The sequence below is a fragment of the Nakaseomyces glabratus genome, chromosome M (assembly GCF_010111755.1).
Source record: "Nakaseomyces glabratus chromosome M, complete sequence".
Taxonomy (NCBI): domain Eukaryota; kingdom Fungi; phylum Ascomycota; class Saccharomycetes; order Saccharomycetales; family Saccharomycetaceae; genus Nakaseomyces; species Nakaseomyces glabratus.
The window spans coordinates 153,297-180,809 of record NC_088963.1 but is presented as its reverse complement, the minus strand read 5'-3'; the positions used below and the strand labels follow the sequence as shown (position 1 = coordinate 180,809).

The following is a 27,513-nucleotide window of genomic DNA, read 5'->3' as shown; positions in this document are numbered from 1 at the left end:
AAATATAGAGCATATATGTACAATATAGACCATAATCAAAGACTATACGTAAAAATGAACCGTATTTGTAAGAGTATGGACAGCGAGACTAGCTATGAGTGCTCATAGTTACCTGAAATTGATAAAACCGTGAATTTAAAATATGTAAATTTATAAATCATATGTTAGAAATAATACAATGGAATGCTAGAATTTGAAATTAAGAAGTGAAAAGGATGAGTCGAAAAAAATAAATATCAACAAATAAAACTGAAACAGAAGGAAAGCCCCATATCCATTGGCTAAGGCTTTAGAATGCAAGACATAAGGAATATGATGAAAAAAAAACAATGAAAGGGAATTATAACATCTTTTTATCGTGCCATTTCCCTAACATCGCGTTGTTTTTTTTTTTCGTACTTTTCATGTAGAATCAGTAGCTGAGCCTGACACACTATTTTGGTGTAACCTCGATCTCGATTTTCTGAACAGTTCTTCTTGCTGTTGTAAAAGTTCTTCTTCTGTTAGCCCCGACTTCTTAAACTTGGAGTTCTTTTTCTCCTTGATTTTCTGTGTGCCCTTGAATTCAATCAGTATCTGTTCCAGCAAGGGTATGAACTCATTGTATTCCAGCTCCTTGAGCGCCTTAATCACATGCTCGGGGGCAATAGTCTTTTTAGCGTCCGACTCTGCCATCTCACTGGCCATGCTGGACAGGATCATAATGAACTCGATACCACTCTTGATGATAATCTCGCGCGCATCCCTGTTGAACATCAGGTCTGAGTCCAGCACCTCTGAAATAATCTTCTGCACAGTCGCCTTAGGAAGCGTAACGTCGTCACCGTCTCCTATCATAGTGGCACAAATAGCTCTGGGTTTAATCAATACTCGTTGTAGTTAGAGAGGGAGAGAGAGAGAGAGAAGATACACCTCTATACTATCAAAAGCCTAAATCAGTCCCAACGGCAATCACCTGACTTAAATATTTCTAATCACCAATAACAGCAATCACGTGAAGAAGAACTGACTTCGGTATCACAAAGAAAAGTTACCCGCAGCAGTGCTTTTGTTCAGGAAATAAGTACAAAAAAAAAGAAATTTTCTCTTGCTCACTTTGAACTAAAGCCCTTTTCCTTTCAGTCGTGTAGTTACTTGTGGCAGAAGGGTGGAGGGTTTCATGGAAGGGGGGGGCATGGTCGGGCTGCCGGTTCAAGTTGTATTTATAAGAATTTCCTTGTGTGGGCACGGAAGAAGTTGGGAAAAGCAGAAGACAAATTTTCTTCTTTTGCAGTGTTGCTTTGGCCTGAGCTCTTGAGTGTCCCTTCCTGCGAAGTGTACAGTGGGGAGTGGGAAGGGGGAAGGGGGTTGGTAAGGAAGAAAGGAGGGTTTGAGCAGCAAGCTAGTGCAGTGTGTGCTGGTTCTGCGGCGTGTTCTGCGTGTGCGTGTGCGTGTGCGTGTCTGTTGCTTCCTACTCTCTTCCGTGTCTCTCTTCATACCTCTCTTAGCCTCCCGTCTGTTTCTAAGAGACTAGAAGAAATTACCGGTTTTCAATTTGCGATTATCTTTTCTCGCTGCGCTGCGGGAGTATTTAAGACATTTATGCTTTCAGCAGGGGAGACACAAACTCACAGAGGATTCGTGCAGCAACAGGCCACAGAAGAGCAAAACAAAAAGAAAGAGATGAGAAAAAGCTGAGAATGTCTATTTATATACGAGTGCCAGAAACGGCCGTAGTACCACCACTCGAGTATACTTTCTTTAGAATTTTTCGTAGTCTCTAGCAGAGACTTGGCCGTATGGATATCTCGCAAAGACATGGGTGTAGACACCAGGTAGAAATCAACAAAAGCACGGCCCACAGCACAGAATGCACTGTACATGTGAAAAGAAAAGCTGCCTCTCATTCACATTATAATCAGAAACGGTCAGAACGATCGAGAAACACCCTTAAAAAAAGAAGTGCGTATGATAGGGCTTGCGTAGCTTGTAGCCCTATCTCTCACTGAAGACCTGGGATGTGTACAGTGCGGAAGCCCTGACCTTTTGTCAATTACTATCATGTCATTGCGCGTTGGTCAAATTTAAGCTGGCCATTGGAGTGAAATAGTAACTTCAAAACCCTTCTTGCCCGAGCTTCTCTCTTAACTCAGTGGCTCTTTGGTTCAGTTCATTGAGGTTTGTGGCTAGTGTGGCCACTTCGTCGAACTTCCTCTGGCGCTTGGCGGTCTCGACCAGGGACTCGATCTGGAAAATTTGCTCCTCGAGTACCATCAACTCCTCACGGCCTTGCTTGATCTCCTTGATAGACAAGTCACTGGACATAAGCTCAGAGAGCTTCTTGACCTCCGGCTCACTCTTGCTCATCACGTAGTCCTCACCACTGAGCACAGCAGGTAACGATCTCAGTGGCAGGATGTTCTCATTGATGAAATACGAGGACTCAACCAACAACGAATTCTTGACTCGCTCTTCACTGAAGTTGCTCGGTTTGATGCTACAAAGCTGTTTGTTCACACTATTGTAATTAGCAAAAGAGCGTAATAGTTTCACTCTGAGTTTGCTTAGATCAGCGAGCTCTTTTTCATCACTTACTTTCTTGGTACGTTCATTGTCTATTTTCTGTAAAGCGTCTTGAAATGGTGGCAGGATGGTTCTGATGACATCGGCGATATTGTGTAAGGTCTCGTAGCGGGACAATAACGGTGGCATCGGTTTTGTAAGGTCCCTCTTGAATTTCCTCTTCAATAGTAAATTATCAATGCAAGTCGAGCATAGTCGTACCTGTAATTCGGCTATATACTCTTCATCGGGTCGTAGCTGAGAATTATAATGCAGATCATCGGTGGAGGATTTTAGGTTTCGCAGCTTTATTTGATAGGAGCATTTCTTCATTGTCGTCTTCCGACGTCTTGTATTTATCACTTCTTCCTCATAGCCGTCTGTATCACACACAATGTTTCCACAAAGTCGGCAATGATGCTTCCTACTAAGTCGCACCAGTCCAAATTCTGAAGTACATATATTGCATGTGTGTACATTACTGTCGTCCTTCCAATGCACTATTGATCGTTCATATTTGGAAAGTTCACTGTTTCGTACCACTGTGGAGAAAAGATTATTCCCATATTTCCGCGATATTGAGATATACCCATCGATTAATTTCAAAAGTCTGGTCTCCAACTGTAATGATCTTAACTGTTTGTCTTCCATTTTTGAAGATCTTAATCTACTGAATTCAGATGTCTTGGAAACTGTAAGCCCATAGTCGTTATATCCAGGTCTCGAAGACGTGCATTTGAAGCAACAAGGGTAGAACTTCCCATGCTGAGGGTCATACCTTGCTCTCTTATCCAGTTTCATCTGCCACAACAGATGCGATCGGCAGTATAATTTACCACAGTGATAACAATTTGAGACACCATTTGATTTAGTGAGTTTCTTTCTACAATAAGCACATTTACTCATACCCTCATTATACACCTCATGGTGGCTAGTTCTAATACCACTACTCTTTTTCTTGTTCTGATGCTTCTTTACATGATCACCATTGCTATTTTCGTTTCCAAAATTATGGTCTTTATCCAAATGCTTATTGAGTTCATTTAGATTGGCACATTCTTTGAAGCATATGGGACAACTACTTTTCGTATTCTCCTCCTGTATTAACTTCGAATACTCTTGTTGCGTGTCATTAGGCCGCACATCACTAGATTGCATACTTATATTTTAGCCTAAAAGTACCAAATCAAAATTTTAGTTCGGATAGTTTCTATTCCTAATCATAGGAGCTTCAGCACCTAGCCTTATATTGAATTATTGCTTAGAAAATGCAGTTGAGTCACCTTGGTAAATAAGCCTCTTACTATCGGGCTACCTAGTATTAATGCAGTAAAAAAAATATCGAACGAATGAACTGTGACTGTTATATATATTTCATGCCTTAACTCAACTTTTAACCAAGATGTTTGGAGTAGACTAGGCATTAAAATTATTGAATATGTCAACTTATTCTCATTTCAGTAATTTTTCAGTGTATCTTGCGCTACGTTTTTCTCGTTTCCCACATAATCACCGGCTTAAACTCATCGAATGGAACAATCCCATATATCTAGTCAAATTTAGTTTTGAATATTGTATGCCACTTAGATTCAATTAAATGCAATTAAATATATAGATATAAAATGATATCTAGAGTAATAATGGACTGTTAATGATTTAGGGTTTTAGTCATGAGTAATCTTGTTGATAGATATTGTATGTCATGTTCTTTGAACTCAGAGAAGCCAACTACAGTACGTCTTATTTTCCAGCCATTTCAATAAAAAGATGCCGACAAATCAGGTAATTCAGAATACCAATTTTGGTTGTTGGAATGCCTTTTGATCTTTTAGGAATATTGGAGGTCTTTCGACAACTACCAATTCAGAAGAGGATAACAAGTCTGCCATTAGTAGATGTCTGTATTTATCATTGAAGTAAAATACTTCTGAAGTTAAAGGATCCTTTTGGTTAGAAATTGATTTCACTTTACCGCCCTTCAGTATCTCAAGGTCCTCATCAATATCCATATCAACATCTTCATCTTCATCTTCAAGGTTATTATTCATGTAGTTGCTGTCATCGGTAATTGTTAGACCATCACGACCGTGTTTCTTAGTTTTCTTCCTTGTGATTACAGGTAAGTTCTTCGACATGTCGATTCTACAGATCCAAGTTGAGCCCCAAAGCCATATCTTGTTACTGTCTTCATCAGATGCAAACACACCAAGGCATTTTTGTCTCATATCCTTTAATTGTTTAGGTATGTTTTCTGTGTTTCTCTTAGACCATGCTGTAAAAACACTATTCTCTTCATTGGTAACATCAGCTTGTTCGTCACCTTCTTTGTCTTCAGTATCCTCTCTAAAGATACTTGCCAAGGATAGTTCATATATCTTGTTTTCTGCTGTTACCACTATTACAGTTTTTCTTTGCTCATGAATATAAATGGATGTAACAAAGTTCATAAGATGCAGCAAATTCTGACTTTTCTTAGTTTTCAGATTTATCACAGTCACAATACCACAATAACGTGATACTACCACTGCAGATTCGTTAGCATCAATCCTATTAATTTTGTTCATGTAAGGTATCTTTAAACTACTCTTGGTATTTTGTGGTTCATCCAACTCAAAATACTCAGGCTTCTCATCATCTTCTTCTTCTAAGTCTAACATAAGAAGTTCATCATCGGTGTTGCATATCACAACTTTTGAGTTATTTATAAACTTTGCAGCCTTTGTTCCAATTGTGAAGAGGAAATCATTTGATAGTTTGGTGACTTTCAGTTTATTTTCCATTGGTTGCAAATGGAAAATTTTTGTAGTGGTAGCTCTACCAACCAATAAAACTTGACCATCTGGAGACATCGCACAAGTGTGGATCTTTTGCTCATCCTTTAATACCAATTTGCAAACCAGCTTGTAATTTTTCTCGTTCTCGACTTCTGTACCCATAGTCCATATTTTAACCACAGAGCCATCCCACATCACTATTAATCTTTGAGTATTATTGATCAGCACGTTCTTGTTGTAGGGAACAACAAATGGCATCTTTCTATAACGGCCATCTGCAAATGAAGAAATAGGGTTGATAAATAGTGTTTTGTCAACACCACCCGAAACTAGGAAATCAGCACCTTTAGATTGGTAAGCACACATTGCCCTAATGTCATTACCATGTAGTAATCTGTTCGAGGATATCAACCATTTTTTAGAGTGATCGAGACTGTATTGGAAGATCTTCCTATCGACGCCAGCACTGAAAATAGTAGATTCCTTAGCATCTGTGGTTAGACACAAAATATCAGCGCTATGTGATTTGAATGACTGGGACAGTGTAGCATACTGGAAGTTCCAAAATTTAATGGAGCCGGTAGAGTCACCAGAGACAATTGTATTCTTAGAAGGTAGATATAGTACTGACCATACCAAAGTGGATTCTTTCTTCGACTTGTCTACTCTCATTGTGTTAATTATTCTTCCTCTACTTTCATCTTTCTCGTGCGCAGCCCAAATCCTTATACGACCATCAGAACAACCACCGATAACATAATCATTACCATTCCAAGCCAGGGATAGAACACGAGCCTCTTGTCTCATTAGTATCGAGTCGTGCTCTATTATACCTGGGCCACCAGCGATGTTTACGATAACTACAGTACCGTTATCACAACCCACCGCAAGTTTATCTCCAGCTGCATTTATGGCAATTGACCATATGACACCTGCATTACAGTCATAATTCTTCATTGGCAGACCGGTGTTCAGGTCCCACTCCGTGATAATAGTAGAACCACCAATTGAGAACAATCTCAGTGGTTCACCAGCGACATTACACCAGCACAACCCTTCGATCGTGCGGTCCTGACCGCCTTCAATGATCATCTCCTGGAACCAGTCATGGCGTGGGTTCCACACTTCAATGTTACCATCTGCTCTGCCAACAGCAAGCCTCAGATCAGACGGAGTCAACTCAGCACTGGACTTGTGAGAGAAAGCCAACGCAGTAATATTCGAGGGCGTGAAGTCCACGAACCTCGATCTGTGCACCAACATCGTCATTATAGTTCTATTCCTCAAATCTAATATTACAAGTTCTGTAGCAAGTCCCTAACAAAATATATTACCAATCCCAGAAAGTAACTACTTGTTATAATAGTCCAGCTCATCGCATTTTGATAGCCCATCGCATTTTTTTTTTTTAATTTTTTTTTCTTGCAGAAATTTTTCAGCTCTCAACTTTTTTCCACTTCTTCACTTTCCGCGTAGAATCACTGGACTGAAGCCACCCAGAAACATTCGTAGGACGCTCTTCTCTGAACTAGAGTTCCCCTCCAAGTCCCTTTCGCAGGTCCACTGCCAAAATGAAAATCCAAAAATTTCTATATAGAGTTTTGATACCTATGTACGTTAAATAGTCACATTTATCATAGCAAATTACGTATTTTACATGTGATGTATGGTCATTATATACAAGTATATCATGTGACTATTGGAATCTGGTGTATTATCATACGAATTAGTCACATGTTTTCTCTCTGTTTTACTTAGTGTTCAATATTAAATATATATAATTTGACTTAATGGTAGTATAATTCGCACTCACATCGCCCACTAACTTGAAACAAACATTGTCGTCGGTGCTACTACTATTTTATTACTGGCACAGCTACTACTTATTATTCATCAAGTATGACTATGGAGGTTAAATAGAGAACAATATATAAATATACATTATAATAATATAAAAATATATATAAATTGATTAAAAATAAAGTTCATAAATAGTTTAAATAATGATATAAACTAATCTTTTTATTAATAAAGATATCTATTTAAATTATTATTTTTTATAATAATTTAAGTATATTTTAAATTGGCAAAAGTGCGTCTCATACATATTTATGAGGTTTCAAACGTTAGTCTATCTTGTACATGTCATTACTTTTATTGGGGTGAGTGATGAGAGTTATTCAAAACAGTTGTTCGGAATATGATATAACAAAACCAAAATTGTTGCAAAACTTGTGCTATCATTTTTTATGTTTGAGTAGTTGATTTGCATGTGTATACGTGCAACATTTGCTCTTAGACTTTATTTTATAGTTATTGGCTCAAGGAAATTATCACTAGCTATTTTGAATACCTAGTCCGCACTGAAGAACCATCTGAAAATTGGGTTAGCAGTACTGTTGTAATATAAGCAAGTAGGTGTCCGTGACTGCTCTGATTTGAATCAATGTTTACCATCACGGATTATATATAGCGAAAAGTTATAAATCACCTTGAACAATTTCATCAGATCTCTAATATTTATATGCTCTCCGCAACTACTTGCGAGCAATTTGATGATACTTTTACTATCGTAATACAACTAAGAAAACTAGTTGCTATTACCTGCTATCTTTGTTGTTCAATTATGCCCATACCATCTACAAAACATGAATCATACCACCACACACAAAACCAGAAACTAATATAAAAGAATAATGAAAATGTGTTAACTTGGCCATAATATTTTTAAAACGACTGTATACTATACAATGGTACCTGTATCAGCTATATGCATTTGCTTCTGTATTGCATGTCTTCCATATACTCTTATCCTACGCACCCGTCTGGGGCTCATCGCAAGATCATCATTTTTGTAAACAAACCGAAATTTACCAACAAACTGACAAAATTGCGAATCAAAACCCACTGAGCACGTAGCAACACACATATAACACATAATACTGTCGAGGCTAACTCAATCAGCATATAGTTAAACGTACTGACTAGCAGTAATACCAGGAGTCGCAACCGATTTCTCTCTTGCGTGTGTGCTATAGAAGAAAAGAAACATGACCGAGGTCACTACCGATGGAAGCGATATCAACTCGAAGATCTTTGGATCGATCGCTAACGTATTCCAAGCCGCACAGTTGTCGTATGCAGGCCATCGTAAACATGTTGCTGTGTTGAAGAAGATACAGACAAAAGCCATAGCGCAGGGTTACGAAGATGCATTTAATTACTGGTTCAACAGACTGATCCTTGCGATACTGCCTTTAAAGAAAACGGAAGTGGTAGGTGACAGAATCATCAAGCTTGTGGCCTCTTTCATTGCCTCTCTAGATAAGGAGATTGAATTAGCTAAGGCTCAGGGAAAACCACTGCCAAATAACGCCGAATCCGCTTTCACCAAATTTGTGGATCATTTTATAAGGAATATTCTGCGAGGAATTGAGAGTAAAGACAAGAATGTGAGATTCAGGGTTGTGCAACTGTTGGCTGTCATTATGGATAATATAGGTGAAATCGACGAGTCACTCTATGAGCTGTTGACTTGGTCGCTTAATAAAAGAATATATGACAAAGACCCCAATGTTAGAATACAAGCTGTTTTTTGTTTGACAAAATTCCAGGCTGAAGATGTGGGTAGAGAGAATGAACCTTCCAATGATTTAATTGCTATCGAAATTAACGAATCTACAAAAACATTAATGTCACTTATACAGAACGACCCTTCAGCGGAAGTACGACGTGCAGCAATGCTAAACCTAATATCTTTACCGGCTACCTTACCATACATCTTAGAACGAGCAAGAGATGTCAACCAGATCAATAGGAGACTTGTTTATTCAAGGATTCTGAAAGCTGCTGGAAAGGAATGCTTTACAAAAATTGACACTAAGATTCTAGATCAGTTGATAAAATGGGGACTGGAAGATAGAGAAGAATCTGTTAGGGCAGCGTGCAAAAAGCTTATACACCATGATTGGTTGGGTTTAGTAGACGGAGATCTGATTCGACTGTTAGAACACTTGAATGTGAAAGATTCTACAACTTGTGATAAAGTATTAGTTTGCATATTTGAGAAACATCCGGAGATAATACAAAAAATTAAATTTTCACATGACATATGGTCAAACTTCACAATCGAGGTTGCTTTTCTTTTTAGATGCTTTTATTTATATTGCATTCAGTATAACATAAATGAGGTACTATATGACAACTTTCCAGAGGCGTCTAGACTTGCTGAGTATCTTCAATCGTATATCAACAAGGCTTTCAAAGATAATCAATCACAAAGTATAACTGATAATGATAAAAAGCACTTGGAATTCATTATTGAACAAATATTAATGGCTGCAGACAAGTATGACTATAGTGATGAAATAGGAAGAAGATCAATGCTTACCGTAGTGAGAAATTTTCTAGGAATAAAGAGTCTATCTGTCACATCTATCAAGATCGGGATTGATGTTTTGAAAACATTATCGATCAATGAAAAAGATTTCATCACTATGGTAATTGAAATGATTAATGATATACGTGATGAAGATATTGATATGCAGGAAAAGGAAGAAAAGGCTGCTAAGCGAAAGTCGAAAAAGAGCAAGAAACTACAAAAGAAAAAAGACAAACAATCAAGTACAGAGGTTCTGGTTAATAAGAAGAACGATGACCTAGGTGATGCTCAATCAGCCAAGAAAGACACCACGCTAGAAACTTCTACATTCGACTACGCTGATGATGATGAATCAAGTAATGAAGAAGAAAGTGATAATGAAGATGAGAATGAAAATGATGGGGATGACGATGATTTAGACTCCTTTCACTCGGCTGTAGAAGGCCTTGTCAACGGTGACTCTAATACGATGAACGAAGCAGACATAATGCGAAAGATGCTGTATGAAAAGGAAGCTAGACCAGATACTTTAATATTATGTTTAACTCGTTCTGGTTATATGCTTGAACTAGTCAGTTCATCAATTCAAGAAAATATTCTAATTGCTTCTCTGATCGACACATTAATTACTCCAGCTGTAAGAAATAGTGAACCAACTGTTCGAGAATTAGGAATAAAGAATTTGGGGCTGTGCTGTCTACTGGATGCCCAATTAGCTACAGAAAATATTTATATATTGGGGATGTGTGTTTCCAAAGGTAACGAATCTCTAAAAATGATAGCACTACAAGTCCTTTTCGATATATTTGCCCTACACGGGAATGTTGTCGTTGATGGAGAAGGCAAAGTCGATTCAATTTCACTTCACAAAATTTTCTATAAGGTTTTAAAGAACACCGAACTTCCGAGTTGCCAGAAAATTGCAGCTGAAGGACTTTGTAAACTTTTCTTAGCAGATATTTTTACCGACGATGACTTATTTGAAACATTGGTTCTGTCTTATTACACTCCAGCTAACTCAGCAAATGAAGAGCTAATTCAGGCCTTTGCATTTTGTTTACCGGTGTATTGTTACTCTCACATCAATCATCAAAATAGAATGGCCAGAATTGGTGCAGATATATTGCTTAGGTTATGTGTATTATGGGATGAATTTAGGTATTCAGATGAATATAATGATGAGAAAATGACAATGCTAAAACCTAATATCATATTTCAACAGCTAATTGATTGGACTGACCCAAGGAAGATCATAAACCGTGATGAAAAAGATGCAAACGCCGATTCTTCTCAAATTCGTTTCTTACTTGACGTATTAAAGATTGTTCCTCAGATCGAAAAATCTGAAATAAAGAGATTGCTATTAAATAATATAAACTTAGTCCACCTACACCATACACAAGAATACTCCACATTGAAACAACTAGAAGATAATATAATTGATATTTTAGAAAATGATGCTATTGATCAGAACCAAAGGAACTCGCTAACTAGGTTCAAGCTGTCCTTACAAGACGTAATCGAAAAAACTGAAAGTAAACTAGATGAACATTCTGATGCTGACACATCAACCGAACAGTACTCAATGATATTGGAAAGCTCACAAGTTTACAGTAAACCCCCAACTCGTAATGACGAAGAGAATTGCTCTGACGAAGACAATGCAGCAGCGTTACCATCTGAGCTAAACACAAAGAAACGGAAAAGATCGGAAAGCGTTGAAAATAGAGATGACACAACCAACAGAACTAACCGAACTGATACCTCTAGAGAAGGACTAACAGGTGAAAACAGTGATATAATGATGTCCGATTAAAGTTTCAAAAAAAATATTTTGACTGCAACATCATCCTATTCTCTAAACATTTACTATGCAGATTGTATGATTTGGTCCTAAGAAAACTCATTATATTTCTATATTCAATATCTCTAACTCTATAATACTATTAATTATGCTAAATAAGAACGGCGTCGTAAGATTTAAAGTAGAAGTTCTTCTTCCTCATTTAGCAATCTTTTCATTTCATTAAGTTCATTTTCGGCTATTTTGATAGATTCCTTAAGTTGCTGAAGTTTATGTGTCTTGACAGGTTTAAAACCTCTCTTATACTGTTTACGGAACGATAAATTGTTTGAATTACCATTGGTCCTATCATCAAGCCAATCCCAAATTAAAAATTCCGATTCCATCACCGGATTGTTATCATCCGACTTGAAGGAATAGTCAAATTTCCCAATTTTCTTTTCATATGCGTTGTATATAGTTTTAGAGTTTGGAACATAGCTATATTCTTCTCCATCAATTATTATTACTCCTGGTCTTATAATTTTAGTAGCAGACTTTGCGTTTGAGAAGAATAAACCTCTCAACAGCAGGAAAAATAGAAAAACTGTTATAATGATAAAACCAATCCCCTTTAAGGATGTAAAGTCCAGTTCCATAACAAATGACACAAACTGGTCCAATAAATTAGCTGAACTGTCCATATTTTGTGCAACCGTATCTGGCTTCTTTTCTAGAGGTTGACTAGTAACTTTCTTCAAAGAAGTAATAGTTTTTGATCTCTTCTTAAGCTTTTTCCTACTAGAGCCAGCATTAGCGATTATATCTCTCAATTCTTCAATTACTTGCTTTGTGGTCACCCTCTGTCCTTCAATCGAACCTTTTTCAATTGTGCCTTTCAGCAATGATTTGCCTGACCATTCAACATTGGTTACCACCAACATATTGGTACTATTATCATTCCCCCAAGTCAGATATGTTCTTGTATGAACAGCAAAATTATTCCCTGAAGGAACGTCAGGTGATTTCACAATTTGCCTTACCAATATATAACTGTTCAAATCCATATGCTCTATTTTCTCGGTAATGAAACATCTCGTTTGTTTTGGTCCGAACGAATTTGCTAGTCTTTTGGTATATGTGAATTCACGCATTTTATTATTAAAAGGTGGAATCTCAGATAAATTGAAGTTGTTCTGCTTTTCAATCATTTTCTTTATATATGAAGTGTCATCCCCAAATAAAATTTGAAATATAGTTCCCAATGGGGCCTGAAAATTAACATTTTCTTCAATAACGGTGTCTTCGGATTCCTTACTAAAAGGAGGTTCTGTTGGTTGATGAGACAAAGGACCCATTTTCGGTAGATTTGATTCTTCAATAACCTCTTCTGCGCTATCACCGTTATCCTCAACAGATTGTTCTGAGGACGATTGGTTGTTTAGTATAGTCTTTATTTCATGATGTGTTGTTTTAGCAACTTCTAGAATCCCATCCATAGTACCTTTTTCAATAAAACTCTTCAACCAACTCTTTCCTTTCCAATCAACACAGCCATAGACGACGACTTTTGTATTATTATCCTTATCCCAAGTAAACAGGAATACTGATCTAGCAGAAAAGACATTTCCAGATGGTACATCAGGCGTATCAGAAACTTGCGAAACTTTAACATATTTTTCCAGATCGTAATGATCCAACGTCTCAGTTATAAAACATTTTGTTTTACTAGGACCAATATTCCCTGGTAAAGGCTTCACATAATTGAATTTTCTGCTAGACGTACCCAATAACTTTGGAATAGGTGATATGTCAGTGCTTTTCATGGAAGCTAAAATATCAGTGATATACTTGGTATTTTCTCCATATAATAGATTGACAACCGTGCCCAATGGTGCTTCAACAAGAAACTCAGTAACAAGTTTTTCATTATTAGTAGGTTTGTAGCCACTAGACGTAGGTTCATGTTGAGATGGTCCTAAGGATAAACTTTTAATTTGTCCTTTAGTTTTCTTTATACCAATTCCAGACCCAATAATGTCTTCCACTTCTTCACTAGACGTCATATCAGTACTGTCAATATCAGACAACGCTGCGTCGTCACCGCCATCGTCATCAATATCCTTTAACTGGTTATATAAACTATTCGAATCACTCAGATCATTTAATCTAGAACTGTAATCACTTTGATCTGTATCATCAGAGTATCTTCTACCAAGAATTATTTGATTCCAAACATCTGTAATCAAATTAAACGTAGCATCTCTAGATATGAACGATGCAAAAATGTACTTGGAATGCAACGTGTCAATAACAATACCATTGGGAAAGATTCCTGCTGTGGTTTTCTTCTCAATTTGAACTATCTCCTTAAAAGGGATGAAAACTGTACTAACAAAACCCAAAATATTAGAATTGAAACCAATATGTTGGTCAGAAATATACATTCTTCCTTGCAATAGGATATCACGAGAAAGTGCACAACTATGGTCCAATATCAGCCTTTCTTGAGGAGTTACACCTGCATCCTTAAAAATATTGTGGAATTCAATATTTTTCTTTTCACTTGAATATTCAATTCCGACAAGGGAGAATGGTTTAGTGTACTCTGTATCTTGAGTTGAGTTAACAGTTGCAGAAAAGACACCACTAGACCTAGGTTTCGATGTGTCCATTTTATCGTTACTGTTGCGTGTCTTGTTCATTGAATTACGAAAGGCCATCGATGGTAATACTTTACTTCCAATACTAGGGGAAAAAGATCTACGATTCAAAAATTTCCTTGACAAAGAACGCGGCTTCCTATCATTATCACCGACAATTTCATCATTAGACAATGTCGTAATTCTGGAATTTCTCTTGCTATCACCTTCAATTTTTTGGTCAAGAACAGCTGATGCATCATTGGTAGGCAGTGTTCTGCTTCTTCCTCTTCCTATCTCATTGCCTTTATTCAAACCCAAATGCCTTTGGACATCAATATAGCTACTGTTTCGATAGTTTTCGTTGAATATAGGCATACCAGGATGATTTGGATTGTTGTTTTTAAACGAAACCCTGCTTTCACTGTTATCAATAGTCTCATCAGAATTGGAATGATCGATCAGGACATCTAATGTCAAGTTACCTCTTCCAAAGGTAGCTATCGCAGGCTCATGATTACCTACATGCGATTGAAACTTTATTTTAGTGGGATCTAGACCCTTGTCTGTATAATTAGTACCTTGTGAGTTCATAGTTTTGTTCTCCTCCTCAACAGTGTTATAAGAATATCTCTGCTGTTCCTTGTTTGCTACGGGAAGTTTGGCGTCATGTTTCGGTACCGAATTTTCCGATTTATTATCAACAGCTAGGTCAGCTAAAGGCGTTGACTTTTCTTTGAGTGGATCACTAGTTCTGGGTGATAATAAATAGTCAAGGTGCTTCAGAAATGACGAACTCCTATTTTCTTCATTTAACGGCGAGTGGAGAACAGTGTCGTTGTGCTGCTCACCGCCATTTAACAAATCATCTTCTGTTTTTAACGGTATTCTACCTGAAGTTGAAGTTCCATTTCTATTAGTGGTAACAGATGACAGAGATGAAATATTCGAAGTTATTCCAGGAATATTAGCCTTGAGTGTGTTTGTTGCGGTGGTTTTATCCTTGTCACCAGAATCAACTATCTCTTCGGCAGAAGGATCATTTACTACTATTTTAGGCACTCTACCTACTGCATTTTGAGCAAAGGATACTATTGTATCCAAAATACCTTGCGTATGGTTAGTTTCCTGAAGATTAGATTGTGTCCCAGTTTTGGATGGATTTTTGGAATTAAAAAATTCCGATGTCTTTCGAGAGATTGGGTTAGTTCGAGTACCCGAATTATTGTTATGTGAATTTGTATGATGCGAGTCTATAGTAACTGGAATATTAAAGTATCCTTGTAAAGTATTAATCCTGTTCAATCCTGCAGTTGAATTTTGCAATGATCTTCTGGGTTTGAATGAAATGTCTATACCATCTTCGGTAGCATCAGACATTGTATCTGTATGCCCATTATCAAGACCGTCTCGATTACCATTGTCGTTATTATCATCATCATCGTCATCATCATCATAGTCATTATAGTCATTATAACGGTCATTGAAACTTCTTGAGCCGCCACTTCGTATAGATCGTATCTCTGGGTACTCTATATTACCATTATTGTGGATGTGGTTATGATTATGGTTTCCGAGTTTTCGAAGCTTAGAAGACAGCAAGTGACTCTCACTAACCGTTCTATCACCAGATTCTGTTTCTAACCTCTTCCGATCAGAGACTGAAGGCCTTGATAACGTTCGCTCTTTATGCTTGCTTCTAGAGTTTCTTTGTGACGAATGCCCATTTTTGCCCTTCAAATTTGATTTAGACTTCGACGATTTCGACCGGGACTTTGATTTGAACAGCTTGAATATACCTGTCTCACTGAAGGACCTCTTCTTCTTCTTATCTACCATATTTCCACCTCTATGTAAACTTCGAGACACCTGCACACTTCGAAGGTTGCAATGGAAAACGTACCTCTAGTTGCAAATATCTTCCCTTGAGCTGCCCTCTGGTCTTATCACTACAATCGCCTATAACACTAATACCCTGCCCGCCAGCCGATTTAATGTGGATGAGTGTTTAGGTTTTAGGATTAGTCTACAACAATGATTTTGTGATTGCAAAGGATTCATTGCTGTCCTCATCGTTATTCTGACAATTTTTTTTGAGTCTGATTTTCTGGCCCTCCCCCCATGGGAGAGGCCCTGATGCGGGAATTTCTGTGGAGAGCCGTGCCGTTATTTCCTATTTGGGTCATTGAGCTTAAATAACAACAATAATAGCGATGAGCCTTGTATGCTAGTATTTTGCTAAAGTGTTGTAGTATAAGAGTTTATGATGTTATAGAAGTGTATGAGATGATACTGATGGTGATAGACGTTGAGGTTCATTGCTAGTAAAACATTGCGAGTTCTATTGGTTAAAATAAAGTTATATAATCAGTTTACTATGGAGTAGTAATTTTCTATTTGGATAATTTCAATAAGTAATGATGCTCTCTTTTGCATACACACCTATACTTTCGTATCGGTTTCTATCTATCAACTGTGCATGCCACATTACTACCACTAATTACTATTACGCCTTCATGTATATTTAGCACAATAATGTAGGACATTAAAGATACTATAATGAGAATTAGAAAAAAAAAATTGTTACAATGAAGTCTACTATAGAGAGGTTAGAGCATCAAAACCATTAAAAATACATGTAGAATATGCCAGATGAAAGGGAAAAGATAAAAAAAAAGGAAATAGAATGTAACGAAATGAATAACAGACGTTCTGTTGATAATGCGCAGGCCAAATATGAAAGAACCCTTTTAACTAGCTTTTCAGTTTTGTTCTGTATTATGCTCTCCTGCCAGTATTGAAAAGACAACTGTTCACACACAGCAATGATTTCAAAGGCAAAGTGAACCACGCAGATGAGGGATCAAATCGTTTCTGACCAAGACCACTTTTGAGTTCGGCTAAGTTTGATCAAATTTCCCTTAGCGGTCCTCCGCCCATTCATTTTCACGTCTGATAGCTGCTTCTTCCTCAGGCGTGAAATCGTTTACTATATTGAAAGTCCTCCTGATCTCTTCTGGGGACCTCCCTCTTATCATCTCCGCGACAACTTTGCAACCAGCGTCCAGCAATGGCTTGATATTCAAGTAGTTGGCTGCTAATATGATTTCGTAAAGCATCTCCTGGTCCACTTTCAAGAACTCACGGTCCCAGGCATCCACTGGAGCAGACTTACGCGAGTCGTCATCGTCCTCGTCTGGGAAGTTAGAGTCCCTATGGTGTTCTGCCCACTCAATCACTTTCTGCAACACAGACGACCTGACATTGGGAACCGGCATCACAATCTCATCGTCCTCGTCCTCGTCCTCGTCCTGCTCCTCGTCCTCATCATCTAAACTGCTTTCATGCATGTCATTCAAGTAATTCTTCAACAGCAAGGACCTCTGAGCAATCTTCTTCTCAACAGTGAACTTCTCGCCTTCACCACTCACCAATACAACGTACTTGCCCTTCTTGTCCATCGCGTCTTTCTTAGCTTATACTCTAATCTGTGAGGTAACCCTTCAATCTTATTGCTCTACCACCAGCAACTTTGTAAGACTCTTATAAAACTGCTTTATAACAATACTTGGTATAAAACGTCCAAACAAAAATTGCTCCTTTGCCTTCTTTCTAACAAACCTGGGGGGCTTTTGTTCTAAACAACGAGCTTCGCTATAAATTTCAAACTGGTTGTCTACGATGGCCTTAATTGGGTCCCAAGGCTAATAGAATCGATATTATATATAGTTTTATTTCTTCACAAACACATGTATACACAGTTTTTTCTACAAGCATTGCTCAAGAGAACTGTACAATGACAACTTCTTCCTGGGTTTTGCCATCTGGGATGGACACCCCACTTCTACATTCCTTGCTCCTTTGAAGATACGCCTGGGAAGAGAAGAGAAAGACATTAGCGTGCAATGTTGCAGGAGGTAAGCCCGGCTGTTCGCATATAAATAGCGAACCCTTAGTTTCTGTCTCAACAATTGGAAAGGATTCGCAGTTCCAACTCTCCTATCCCAAGCGATTAGTCCGATTTGGGCCTTACGAAAGAAAGGTTCTTAATATATCACGTAAAGTAACTTTCCTTGTACATCGCAAAGACAACAGGAGAACAAGGATCAGGAGTGGGTGGGGCATGTACTCGACAGCCCTATATGTAGTCAAAGCCGGGTACAAAACCCAGCATGGAGGGAGAGCTAAACTCTCTCGGCCCATAGATACTGCAACTCTCTCTCTCTCTCCTCACTTAAAAGGCAAATTAACCCTCTTCGACGACTCGTAACAAGCAATTCACCCTCTCCCTTCGATTCCTTGTATCACTATGCCACAAATAGTCGGAAGAGTTGCGATAAACTCGTGAAGCCCGGCATGAGGGTTGAGAGACGTTGTCTAACACTGACGAGTGACAACATCATGCTTTTCGATCAGCTCCCAGCACAATGTCTCTTGCCCTCGTTACAAAACGGGACAACTCACACTGGCCCTGTGTGGGTTTAACCCTCTCGATGTCCAGTTTGCGAGATTTATTCTCAGCTCAAAAATAGCCATAATCTGCATACATCTCACTGACAAAGAGAATGGATTCTCGATTTGCTCCTTGCCTCCCTGGCTCTTTGTGTGTAGGCTTTATCCGGGCTGCTTGGAGTTGCCGGGATACACAATACGCTTGGGGAGAGAGACGGTGAACGATTGCGTTCTTGAAGAAGAGTATCCCTGCAGCAGGTTCAACATTTTACTGGTAAGAGGGATGGAGGAAGTTCTTGCATTGGAACAGGGTCCACATGATCACTACTTGGCTTTGATAATCGCGATGTAATAATAATAAAACAACTATTTAATTTGACTAGGTTAAATAATGGTAAGTAAGCACTATGTATCCCCATTCTGTTTTGTTTTGTCCTTAGAGGCCAAAATTACTATATACCATAGCACTTAGATCGTCCAATACTGCAATGCCGTCGAGAACAGTTAAGTAATCATTGTCCATGGTCATCATGTTTGTCTTAAGCATCTTGTCACAACATTCTTTGCAGCTCAACGCAAACAATGCCATCTGTGTCTCTTCCTGGTTCCTCTTCTTGATACTGGCATCTATCTCAGTGATCGCATAATCGAAGGACTCGTTTATCGCTTGCTCCATGACTATAGATGTGGCCTCGCTCTTCATATACTTCTCCATCTCTTTACACAATTGGCGCAGTATACTGTCATCTTGCTCAAGTAATTGCAAAGATTCGAGGTCCATTGCTTGCTCAAGGACATTTTTCAACTCTTGAGGGGTCCGTGGGATCATAATATCAAGAAGCGGCTTCTCTTTCTCCTCATTGACCAGGAACAAAGTCTTGTTAACTCTGTAATAGACCTTCGTCAACCGCTCACTAAAATCATCAATGGTCAACGCATCCTTGGGGTCAAGATGTCCAAATTCTGACCGCACTTCGCGCTCTACAATCTCATGTATCTTCGACCACCCACGGTTGATCAGCCACCAGAAAATGGATAGAAATGCTTGCTCATTGATATACTCGACTTTGCCCTTTGACATATGCTTCCCTGCTTTCTCAGCCTGAACTAACTCGCCATACATATCCTGAGCAGACTTTCTCTTCTCCTCTCCATTTGAGGGGCTACCCCATATTTTCGAGGCCACCCAAGAAAAGAATCCCGATGAATTGCCGGCATCATTATTCTTCTGCATTGTAGTTTTCACCACTGTCTCAAGATATTCCTTTCTTGTCAAAATGTTCAGTTGTAACCTAGTCATTAGTAGCAGACAAGATGTTGTGTACGTTACGGTCACCAACTTAGAAATGCTCCTGATCTTCAACTGGTTCCATAACTCTCCTTTGGTCATGTTTCTTATATCATCGGTCTTTGAACTTCTTATACTACTGGCTTTCTCACTGACTTTGTCATTCAAAGCAGATGTAACACCCGTCACACTGCTATTACTTGTGGTGTCCGCTGCTCTGGCGGCACTGCCAGTTTGAGACTGCTTCTGTAGTTTCTTGTCCCTCAGAGCAAGCATGATTTCATCAAGGTTCAAGTCCTTCTGGTCGTAGACCATGGAACTCACTTGCACTAGCTCATACAACGTCGCCAAAGAGTCACTCTGCGTCTGATCAAACCGGCGCTTGATCTGCTCCTTGACAAAATGCTCTTCAGCAATCCTCAGCTGCTGGCGATAGAGCCACTGCTTCACTATATATACCGCCAGCGACCCCACAGCAACTAGCGTTCCCACCGACGCGGCTGCGATAAACAACCCACCTCTATACCTCTGTACCCTTCGACTCACCGGCGCACGTCCTTGAACCATCGCTGTGCCTATCACTAGATGACTGATTAGAAGTAATATGAATTACTCTCCTTATATATCAGCAAGCTTTCTACCAGAAATCGCAAGCTTCTTCAATGCTTAGTCTCTTGCTTTTGCTATTAGTGTCCCTTTTGCTAAAAACTCCGGCTTTAAAAAATTAATCACCGCTTGGCTCCAGCAGTTCCTCCCAATCTTACTCAATGTGTTTCAACAGCAAGTATTTCAACTATATCGCCATACTTTATAGACCTACCTTAACCATAACTCATCTTGTCCACCTCCCAAATACCAGTCGATGAATTGTATTGGTGTCTGCTCATTGCCTTCTGGAACCCTTCCCACAGCTAGCCCTCATCATAGACTACGTGCTGGCATCGCAATACGAATAAGCTCATTTCTGGAAAAGTAGTAATATATTAACCTTCAATAGTGGCAAACTCCCTCAAATGTACTTGTTTGAGTGACTAGTCGTAAACTGAATAGATCAAGGTTTATATCACAGCGATGGAAGAGGACAAAATCAACAATTTCCTGGTTATTACCGCTGTTGAAGACGCAGATGTTGCCAGGCAGTTCCTGGACATGGCAGGCGGTGATGTGGACACTGCCATATCGCTGTACTTCGAGCATGGCGTCTCGGGTCTGCCATCGGGTGGTGCTGACGCTGGTGCTGGCACTAGTGGTGCTAGCTCTTCTGTGGCTCACGCGGAGAGTGACTCTGCGCTGGCGGAGAGATTGCAACAGGAAGCATATCAGGAACCACAGACGGATGTGAGGCCTCCCGATGAGGCTAGGCATGAGACTCTGGCGGAGACTCATGTGTTTCCGACTACATATGGTGGAATTGGCGGATCTTTTGGGTCTCTAAGGCACCACAGTGGCAATGTGGCGCAGGACATGTTTGATAACTCGACACCACAGGGAATATTCAACCAGCGGATGGACTTTGACTACAGTGATGACTCGTCTTCAGAAGGGTCTTCATCGTCGTCGTTGTCTGAGTTTAATAGTAACTCAGACGACGATGATGAGTACGAGTATGTTGAAGAGGACGTAGTGGAAGTTGACGATGATGGCAACATTACGGAGAGGAAAGAGCTAGTACGCCGGCTGAAGAACCCTATCACCAAGGAGGCCCGCCTCGCCATGCTATTTAGACCCCCATTTGATATCATGTCAAAGGTGAACTTGGACAGAGCCAAATTAAAAGCAAGAAAGAAGAAGAGATGGATTATGATCAACATTCAGGACTCGGGCGTCTTTCAATGCCAAGCGCTGAACAGGGACATATGGTCAAACAAGCGTGTTAAGAGACTGATAAAGAAAAACTTCATATTTTTGCAATACCAATTCGAATCGAGAAATGCTGAGCCGTACGTACACTTCTATGGTCTCAAATCCAAGGAAGAACTGCCACATATTGCTATCCTAGACCCCCTAACTGGTGAAAGACTAAAACAATGGGACAGCACAGTGCCGAGATTAGAGAGTTTCTTAGATGAAGTTGAGAAGTTCTTAAAAGACTTCTCTCTGGAGCCGGGCTCCAAGAACCCGCTGATCAAACAACCAACACCGGATCTTGACCCTACTACTCTTTCAGAAGAACAACAGATGGAACTTGCTATCAGACAATCCCTAGGAGCTGGTGAACAAGAAGTGTCGCCATCTAACAACGAGCGAAACACAGACGAAGTCTCTGAAACAGAAATAGCTGATGCAAAGGAAGAAGAAAAACCATCTACTGGGTCACTGTTCGATCAAATTGAACCCATCAACCACGAGGAACCACAGAATGAACCAGGAAAGACCACAAGGATACAGATCAGAACTGGTGACGGCCGTAGGATGGTTAGAAGATTCAACCTAACAGATACAGTTAGAAATATTTACGAGGTTATCAAGGCTAAGCTCGATGGATTTGCCGATTGCCAGTTCATTTTAAGCAACCACCAAAGAGAAAACCTTATCGAGAAGCTATCGCTTACAATAGCAGAGGCAGAGTTGGGAAATAGCTCTCTACTTGTAGAGAAGGAATAAGTTCATATATATAAACCTGAATGTATAGAAAGTTTCACAATAATATAATGCTCCCTCCCCCCCCACACTTCCATTACCTATCGACGAGAGGCAGCTTTGCCATCTATCAAATTTCACTGAAAACCCGCAAGAGCCCTTCATACTCGCCTCTTTGTGAAGTGAAATTTACGTAATTTCGTGATGAACCAAACAATCGAATTGCAGTGAAATATATTTATTAAAGGCCAATAATCCACATTGGAATAGAACCATCTACTCATTTAAGAGGTGTTATTTAATAGCATTGGTGTTTTGTAAGCTATATCTGGACAGGCCAGTATCTAAAGGCTAACTACTTATTCTATAAAGCACCGAAGAGTATGAGGATTGTGCTACCGTGCCTATTATGGCTAGTAACCCTGGCCTGCGGGGTGGTAAATGCTGAACACACTAACAACTGGGCCGTTCTGGTATCGACTTCCAGATTTTGGTTTAATTATAGACACATGGCTAATGTGCTGAGCATGTACAGGACGGTGAGGAGACTGGGGATTCCGGACTCGCAGATCATTCTTATGTTGAGTGACGATGTTGCATGTAACTCTAGGAACCTGTTCCCAGGAAGTGTATTCAACAACAAAGATCATGCTATTGATTTGTATGGTGAATCTGTAGAGGTTGATTACAGAGGCTATGAAGTAACAGTGGAGAATTTTATAAGACTGCTGACTGACAGATGGACAGAAGATCAACCGAAGTCAAAAAGATTACAAACGGATGAAAACTCAAATATATTCATTTATTTAACCGGTCATGGTGGTGATGACTTCCTAAAATTCCAGGACGCCGAAGAGATCGCTTCAGAAGATATTGCAGACGCTTTCGCTCAAATGTACGAAAAGAAAAGATACAACGAAATATTCTTCATGATTGACACTTGTCAGGCCAACACCATGTACTCAAAGTTTTACTCTCCAAATGTACTTGCTGTAGGTTCAAGTGAACTGGACGAAAGCTCATACTCACATCACTCTGATGTGGAAATTGGTGTTGCAGTTATCGACAGATTTACATACTATAGCTTGGAATTTCTGGAACAAATCGATAAGACATCAAATCTCACATTGAAAGATTTGTTTGATTCTTATACATTTGAAAAAGTACATTCACATGTAGGTGTGAGATCTGATTTGTTCAAAAGAAACGTGTCTGATGTTCTAATAACAGATTTCTTTGCTAATGTTCAAAATGTTATACCTGATGACAACAGTGGTAAGACAAGTGGAAATAACGAGGATATTATAGATTTAGCAATCCAAAAGAGCCAACTTGCCTCTAAGAAAGATAAATCTTCTCAAACACCTAAGCCTAAAGAACCTGCTTCGTCAATTTACTTTAGAACCGCGAGCTCGTTGAATAAGAATATAACAGATGCTAAAAACAACTCGAATGAGGGATTGATGACTGTATTGCTCATAATTCTTGTAATGCTAGGTCTATACACAACATTTAAGAGAACGTCAAAAAAAGAAACAGCAAAGTTCAGCCTTTAATAAATTGTTAGTTCATCGCATATATAATGTAATTATCGTTAGAATACCATGAGTTTTTTCTCCATTGTATTGGGTTTAACTAGACATAAGTAGATTAACAGGACATCAGAATCGACTTATTGCTTGAATGTTAAGATACTTACTATAATTAGGAGTGCATTAACATTACCGACAAGCGATGCAATGGCTATTACTATCATCATCGCCTTTTTTTTTTTTTTTTTTTTTTTTTCAAATTATAGTACACCAAGCTTACATAGATCAGTTTACAAAGGCTACCATATTAACTGGCTAGTCTTATCTTTGTAACTGTACAAGACTGATTCAGTAGATTGTATTGCAAATTATAATTTTGAGTCAATGGCCTATATGAATGCTCAGAATTCTAAAACAATCTTTTCGAAACAATGCCCCCTCGCTGAAGTGGTATTCTACAACAGCTACTCCAATACTAAGAGACTATCAAAATGATGCTATAAAATCATGCTTAGATGCTATTGCCTTAGGGAAGAAAAGGATTGGAGTTTCTCTAGCTACAGGTGGTGGTAAGACAGTTATATTTTCCAGCCTAATCAATTTACTTCGGCAACGGAACCGTGGTAATGCTTGTCGATTCAGAACACTCATATTAGTTCATAGGAGAGAGCTGGCAGAACAAGCCGTTAGAACTACGTCAAGAATTAATGAGGACCTTAATATTCAACTGGAGATGGGTAATCAGAACTGTGACGTTTCCAACAGCGACGTAATAGTGGCCTCTGTACAGTCTATCATCCGACGACTACACAAGTACAGAGAAGGTGATATCGATTTAATTATCATAGATGAAGCACATCATGCTGCTGCCGATTCTTACAAGAAAGTCCTGAAGCATTTTCGGTGTGATACAGCTAACACAAGAATCCCTGTAATAGGATTTAGTGCTACTTTTGAAAGATATGATAAGAAGTCGTTAAAGGAAAGTTTTGATGAGCTGGTCTACCACAGAGGCATTATAGAGATGATCGATGATAATTGGCTTTGTGAAAGTAAGTTTACCACTGTCAGATTGGAAGTCGATCTTTCCAAAATCCCCACCTCTACATTAACATCTGATTTCCAAACAGGCGCTCTTTCTCGATTACTTAATACACAGACGGTAAACAGTATCATTTATAATTCATATTTGGAGAAAAGAAAAGAGAATAACATCAAATCATCATTACTATTTGGGGTAGATATCAACCACATCGAGTGCCTGGAGAGGTACTTTAATGAAAGAGGCATTAAAGCAAAGGCGGTATCGTCAAAGACAAGTGTTGAGGATCGTCAGAAGGCAATTAGAGATATAAAATCTGGTGAACTAGAAGTACTTCTGAATTGTGGCATCTTCACTGAAGGCACGGATATTCCTAATATTGACTGCATACTTTTATGTAGACCAACTAAATCGCGAACATTACTAGTTCAAATGATAGGAAGAGGGTTACGATTACATCATTCAAAGGAATATTGCCATATCATTGATTTTGTTGGCTCAACAAAAGCGGGTGTGGTGTCAGTACCTTCATTACTTGGGATTGAATCCTGTGAAGATACCTTTGACAACGCTACCTTGGAAGAATTGAGGAAGATCAAGTTAGAAGAAGAAACTCGCATGGCTGAATATCAACAGATGCAAACTCAAGCCGAGTTGCAAAAACGGGCACATGAGGAAATGCTTCGAAATCAATTGAACAAAATGGAGCAAACACTACTGGAAGTCTCACATGGTGATGCACTTGACTTAAATCTGATCTCGTACGCTAATTTCAAAGAGTATCATGAAAAGTTACAAGCTGGCATTGCGGTTGATCTTAACAAGATAAATCAGATTGAAGAGGAGTTAAGCTTCATCCATAAATCTAAATACGCATGGGTACGTATTACAAAGAACTGTTGGGCATTTGATTTGAGTAACGGCCATCATATCAGGTTGTATAGGTCATCTGATAAACCAGGAGGTACAAGATACACATTAAAACTATATCGGGAAATCCCGAAGCTCTATAGAGATGAGGTTAACTCTAGTATACGTTACGTTCCAACTATATTGGAGAAGGACCAAGATCTCTCCCAAATTACGCTGAAACTTGAACAAGTGATTAAGAAATATGAAGATCTCGGTAACTCAAATTCTCTAGGTAGGATCATTAAGTATGCCAGGTGGAGATCCCAGGAGGCCTCTCCGAAACAGAAAATCTTGGTAGAAAAGATTATACAGAAACAACTAACAAAACTGAAAAACTCTAATGATTCCATGAATATCGACCCATTTTCCATCTCTTCTTACATCAAGAATTTAACGAAGGGCAGTGCCTCAAAATTACTTTTCGCTACCAGCATTGCTCCTACATTCCCGGTACAGGGATTATTGAAAAATTTAAAGAACACAAGCAAGTGATCTAAAAAAAATAACTGACAAAAAGAGTGTAACTTTAGCCAGGATAGATAAGGCCGGTGTAGCTCCGCTTGAGGTCATACTTTTTGCTAGGAAACGGGGAAAAGAAACATATGGGAACGGAGTGAAGTGATTAACCTATAACCAATCTTTTAAAGGCAACAAAACTCAGAAGAAAAATACCGATCTAACAACTCCTAGAACCATTCATTTTAGGTAACTAAAAGAAATTCAGTTTTCTTGTGTGTTTTCTACACTGCTGTATGAAGACTATCTTATTATAATACATCAGTAATGAAACTGTGGAGTAGATACAAGAAATTAAAAGAAAAGGTTACTGCGGTGATCATTGATGAACCTGAAACATTGAAAACAAACAAACTAAAAAGCTTCAAGGAGGCATTGCTATTTTTCCACCCATTCCTATTCTTTACACCCATTTAATGTCCGTTTTAAGACGTTATTATTATTTTTATAATGGCTATTTTTATTCTTCTAACTTCAAGAGTGGTTTAGAGTAATATTATTACAGGATCAATACTAACAATGGACCACAACAACGGGCTTATATTTGTAGCTATACAAATTCTCTCTACTGGAAAATAAGGTTTTGAAACTGTTTACTACTGTCAATGATAAAAAACTTCCTTACACCAGTCTTCATGAACTAAAATTAAAAATCATGAAACTTAATATAGTTTAACTGTTACCAAGGAACACTAAATCTGTCCTAATTTTAAGACCACTGACAGATTCTTTTCATTTTACCTACTATCTAGACCCTCCTGACTCAGAACCCTGGCATTGTTTTTTGTTTTACTTGTTTAAAACTGATATGAAACATCCATGTTACAAAATGGGATGGTAATGGAACCATTTGATATTTCATTATAAAACATAGTGTCTTGACTTCAGTTTTTGTTTTGATCCTAATTCTTTGATAATTTTGACTCAGGACTGTAACAGATAAACGAGGATTTATTATTCTGATTTTTTTTTGTTGACATATTCTGAGTTAGATCAATTGAGTGGTTTTCCAAGACAAATCACATATACCAAATAAAAATATCATTATTGATCACCCAGTTGCAAACATC

The 27,513-nt window shown here is 38.7% G+C and overlaps 10 protein-coding genes across 10 annotated transcripts; 4 read left to right on the top strand and 6 right to left on the bottom strand.

The window, feature by feature from the left end:
* Window positions 1-402: 402 nt before the first annotated feature.
* Window positions 403-837, bottom strand: NCB2 (negative cofactor 2 transcription regulator complex subunit NCB2; the record flags this gene model as incomplete). Its single annotated transcript, XM_449409.1, has 1 exon — window positions 403-837. The coding sequence occupies one exon, from the start codon at window positions 835-837 to the stop codon at window positions 403-405; it is 435 nt and encodes a 144-aa protein (XP_449409.1).
* Window positions 838-2,094: 1,257 nt separating this feature from the next.
* On the bottom strand, window positions 2,095-3,699 carry PEP7 (phosphatidylinositol-3-phosphate binding protein; the record flags this gene model as incomplete). The annotated part of the gene is made up of 1 exon (XM_449408.1): window positions 2,095-3,699. The coding sequence occupies one exon, from the start codon at window positions 3,697-3,699 to the stop codon at window positions 2,095-2,097; it is 1,605 nt and encodes a 534-aa protein (XP_449408.1).
* A 629-nt stretch (window positions 3,700-4,328) lies between these two features.
* UTP4 (small subunit rRNA maturation protein UTP4) lies at window positions 4,329-6,584 on the bottom strand (the record flags this gene model as incomplete). The annotated part of the gene is made up of 1 exon (XM_449407.1): window positions 4,329-6,584. One exon carries the CDS (start codon window positions 6,582-6,584, stop codon window positions 4,329-4,331), a length of 2,256 nt encoding a protein of 751 aa, XP_449407.1.
* Window positions 6,585-8,365: 1,781 nt separating this feature from the next.
* Window positions 8,366-11,512, top strand: YCG1 (condensin subunit YCG1; the record flags this gene model as incomplete). The annotated part of the gene is made up of 1 exon (XM_449406.1): window positions 8,366-11,512. One exon carries the CDS (start codon window positions 8,366-8,368, stop codon window positions 11,510-11,512), a length of 3,147 nt encoding a protein of 1,048 aa, XP_449406.1.
* A 164-nt stretch (window positions 11,513-11,676) lies between these two features.
* Window positions 11,677-15,960, bottom strand: YSP2 (Ysp2p; the record flags this gene model as incomplete). The annotated part of the gene is made up of 1 exon (XM_449405.1): window positions 11,677-15,960. One exon carries the CDS (start codon window positions 15,958-15,960, stop codon window positions 11,677-11,679), a length of 4,284 nt encoding a protein of 1,427 aa, XP_449405.1.
* Window positions 15,961-17,042: 1,082 nt separating this feature from the next.
* On the bottom strand, window positions 17,043-17,582 carry SKP1 (SCF ubiquitin ligase subunit SKP1; the record flags this gene model as incomplete). The annotated part of the gene is made up of 1 exon (XM_449404.1): window positions 17,043-17,582. The coding sequence occupies one exon, from the start codon at window positions 17,580-17,582 to the stop codon at window positions 17,043-17,045; it is 540 nt and encodes a 179-aa protein (XP_449404.1).
* A 1,427-nt stretch (window positions 17,583-19,009) lies between these two features.
* Window positions 19,010-20,428, bottom strand: PEX3 (Pex3p; the record flags this gene model as incomplete). The annotated part of the gene is made up of 1 exon (XM_449403.1): window positions 19,010-20,428. One exon carries the CDS (start codon window positions 20,426-20,428, stop codon window positions 19,010-19,012), a length of 1,419 nt encoding a protein of 472 aa, XP_449403.1.
* A 504-nt stretch (window positions 20,429-20,932) lies between these two features.
* UBX5 (DNA protein crosslink repair co-factor UBX5) lies at window positions 20,933-22,465 on the top strand (the record flags this gene model as incomplete). Its single annotated transcript, XM_449402.1, has 1 exon — window positions 20,933-22,465. The coding sequence occupies one exon, from the start codon at window positions 20,933-20,935 to the stop codon at window positions 22,463-22,465; it is 1,533 nt and encodes a 510-aa protein (XP_449402.1).
* A 359-nt stretch (window positions 22,466-22,824) lies between these two features.
* Window positions 22,825-23,997, top strand: GPI8 (GPI-anchor transamidase; the record flags this gene model as incomplete). The annotated part of the gene is made up of 1 exon (XM_449401.1): window positions 22,825-23,997. The coding sequence occupies one exon, from the start codon at window positions 22,825-22,827 to the stop codon at window positions 23,995-23,997; it is 1,173 nt and encodes a 390-aa protein (XP_449401.1).
* A 373-nt stretch (window positions 23,998-24,370) lies between these two features.
* Window positions 24,371-26,419, top strand: IRC3 (double-stranded DNA-dependent ATPase; the record flags this gene model as incomplete). Its single annotated transcript, XM_449400.1, has 1 exon — window positions 24,371-26,419. The coding sequence occupies one exon, from the start codon at window positions 24,371-24,373 to the stop codon at window positions 26,417-26,419; it is 2,049 nt and encodes a 682-aa protein (XP_449400.1).
* Window positions 26,420-27,513: the final 1,094 nt, after the last annotated feature.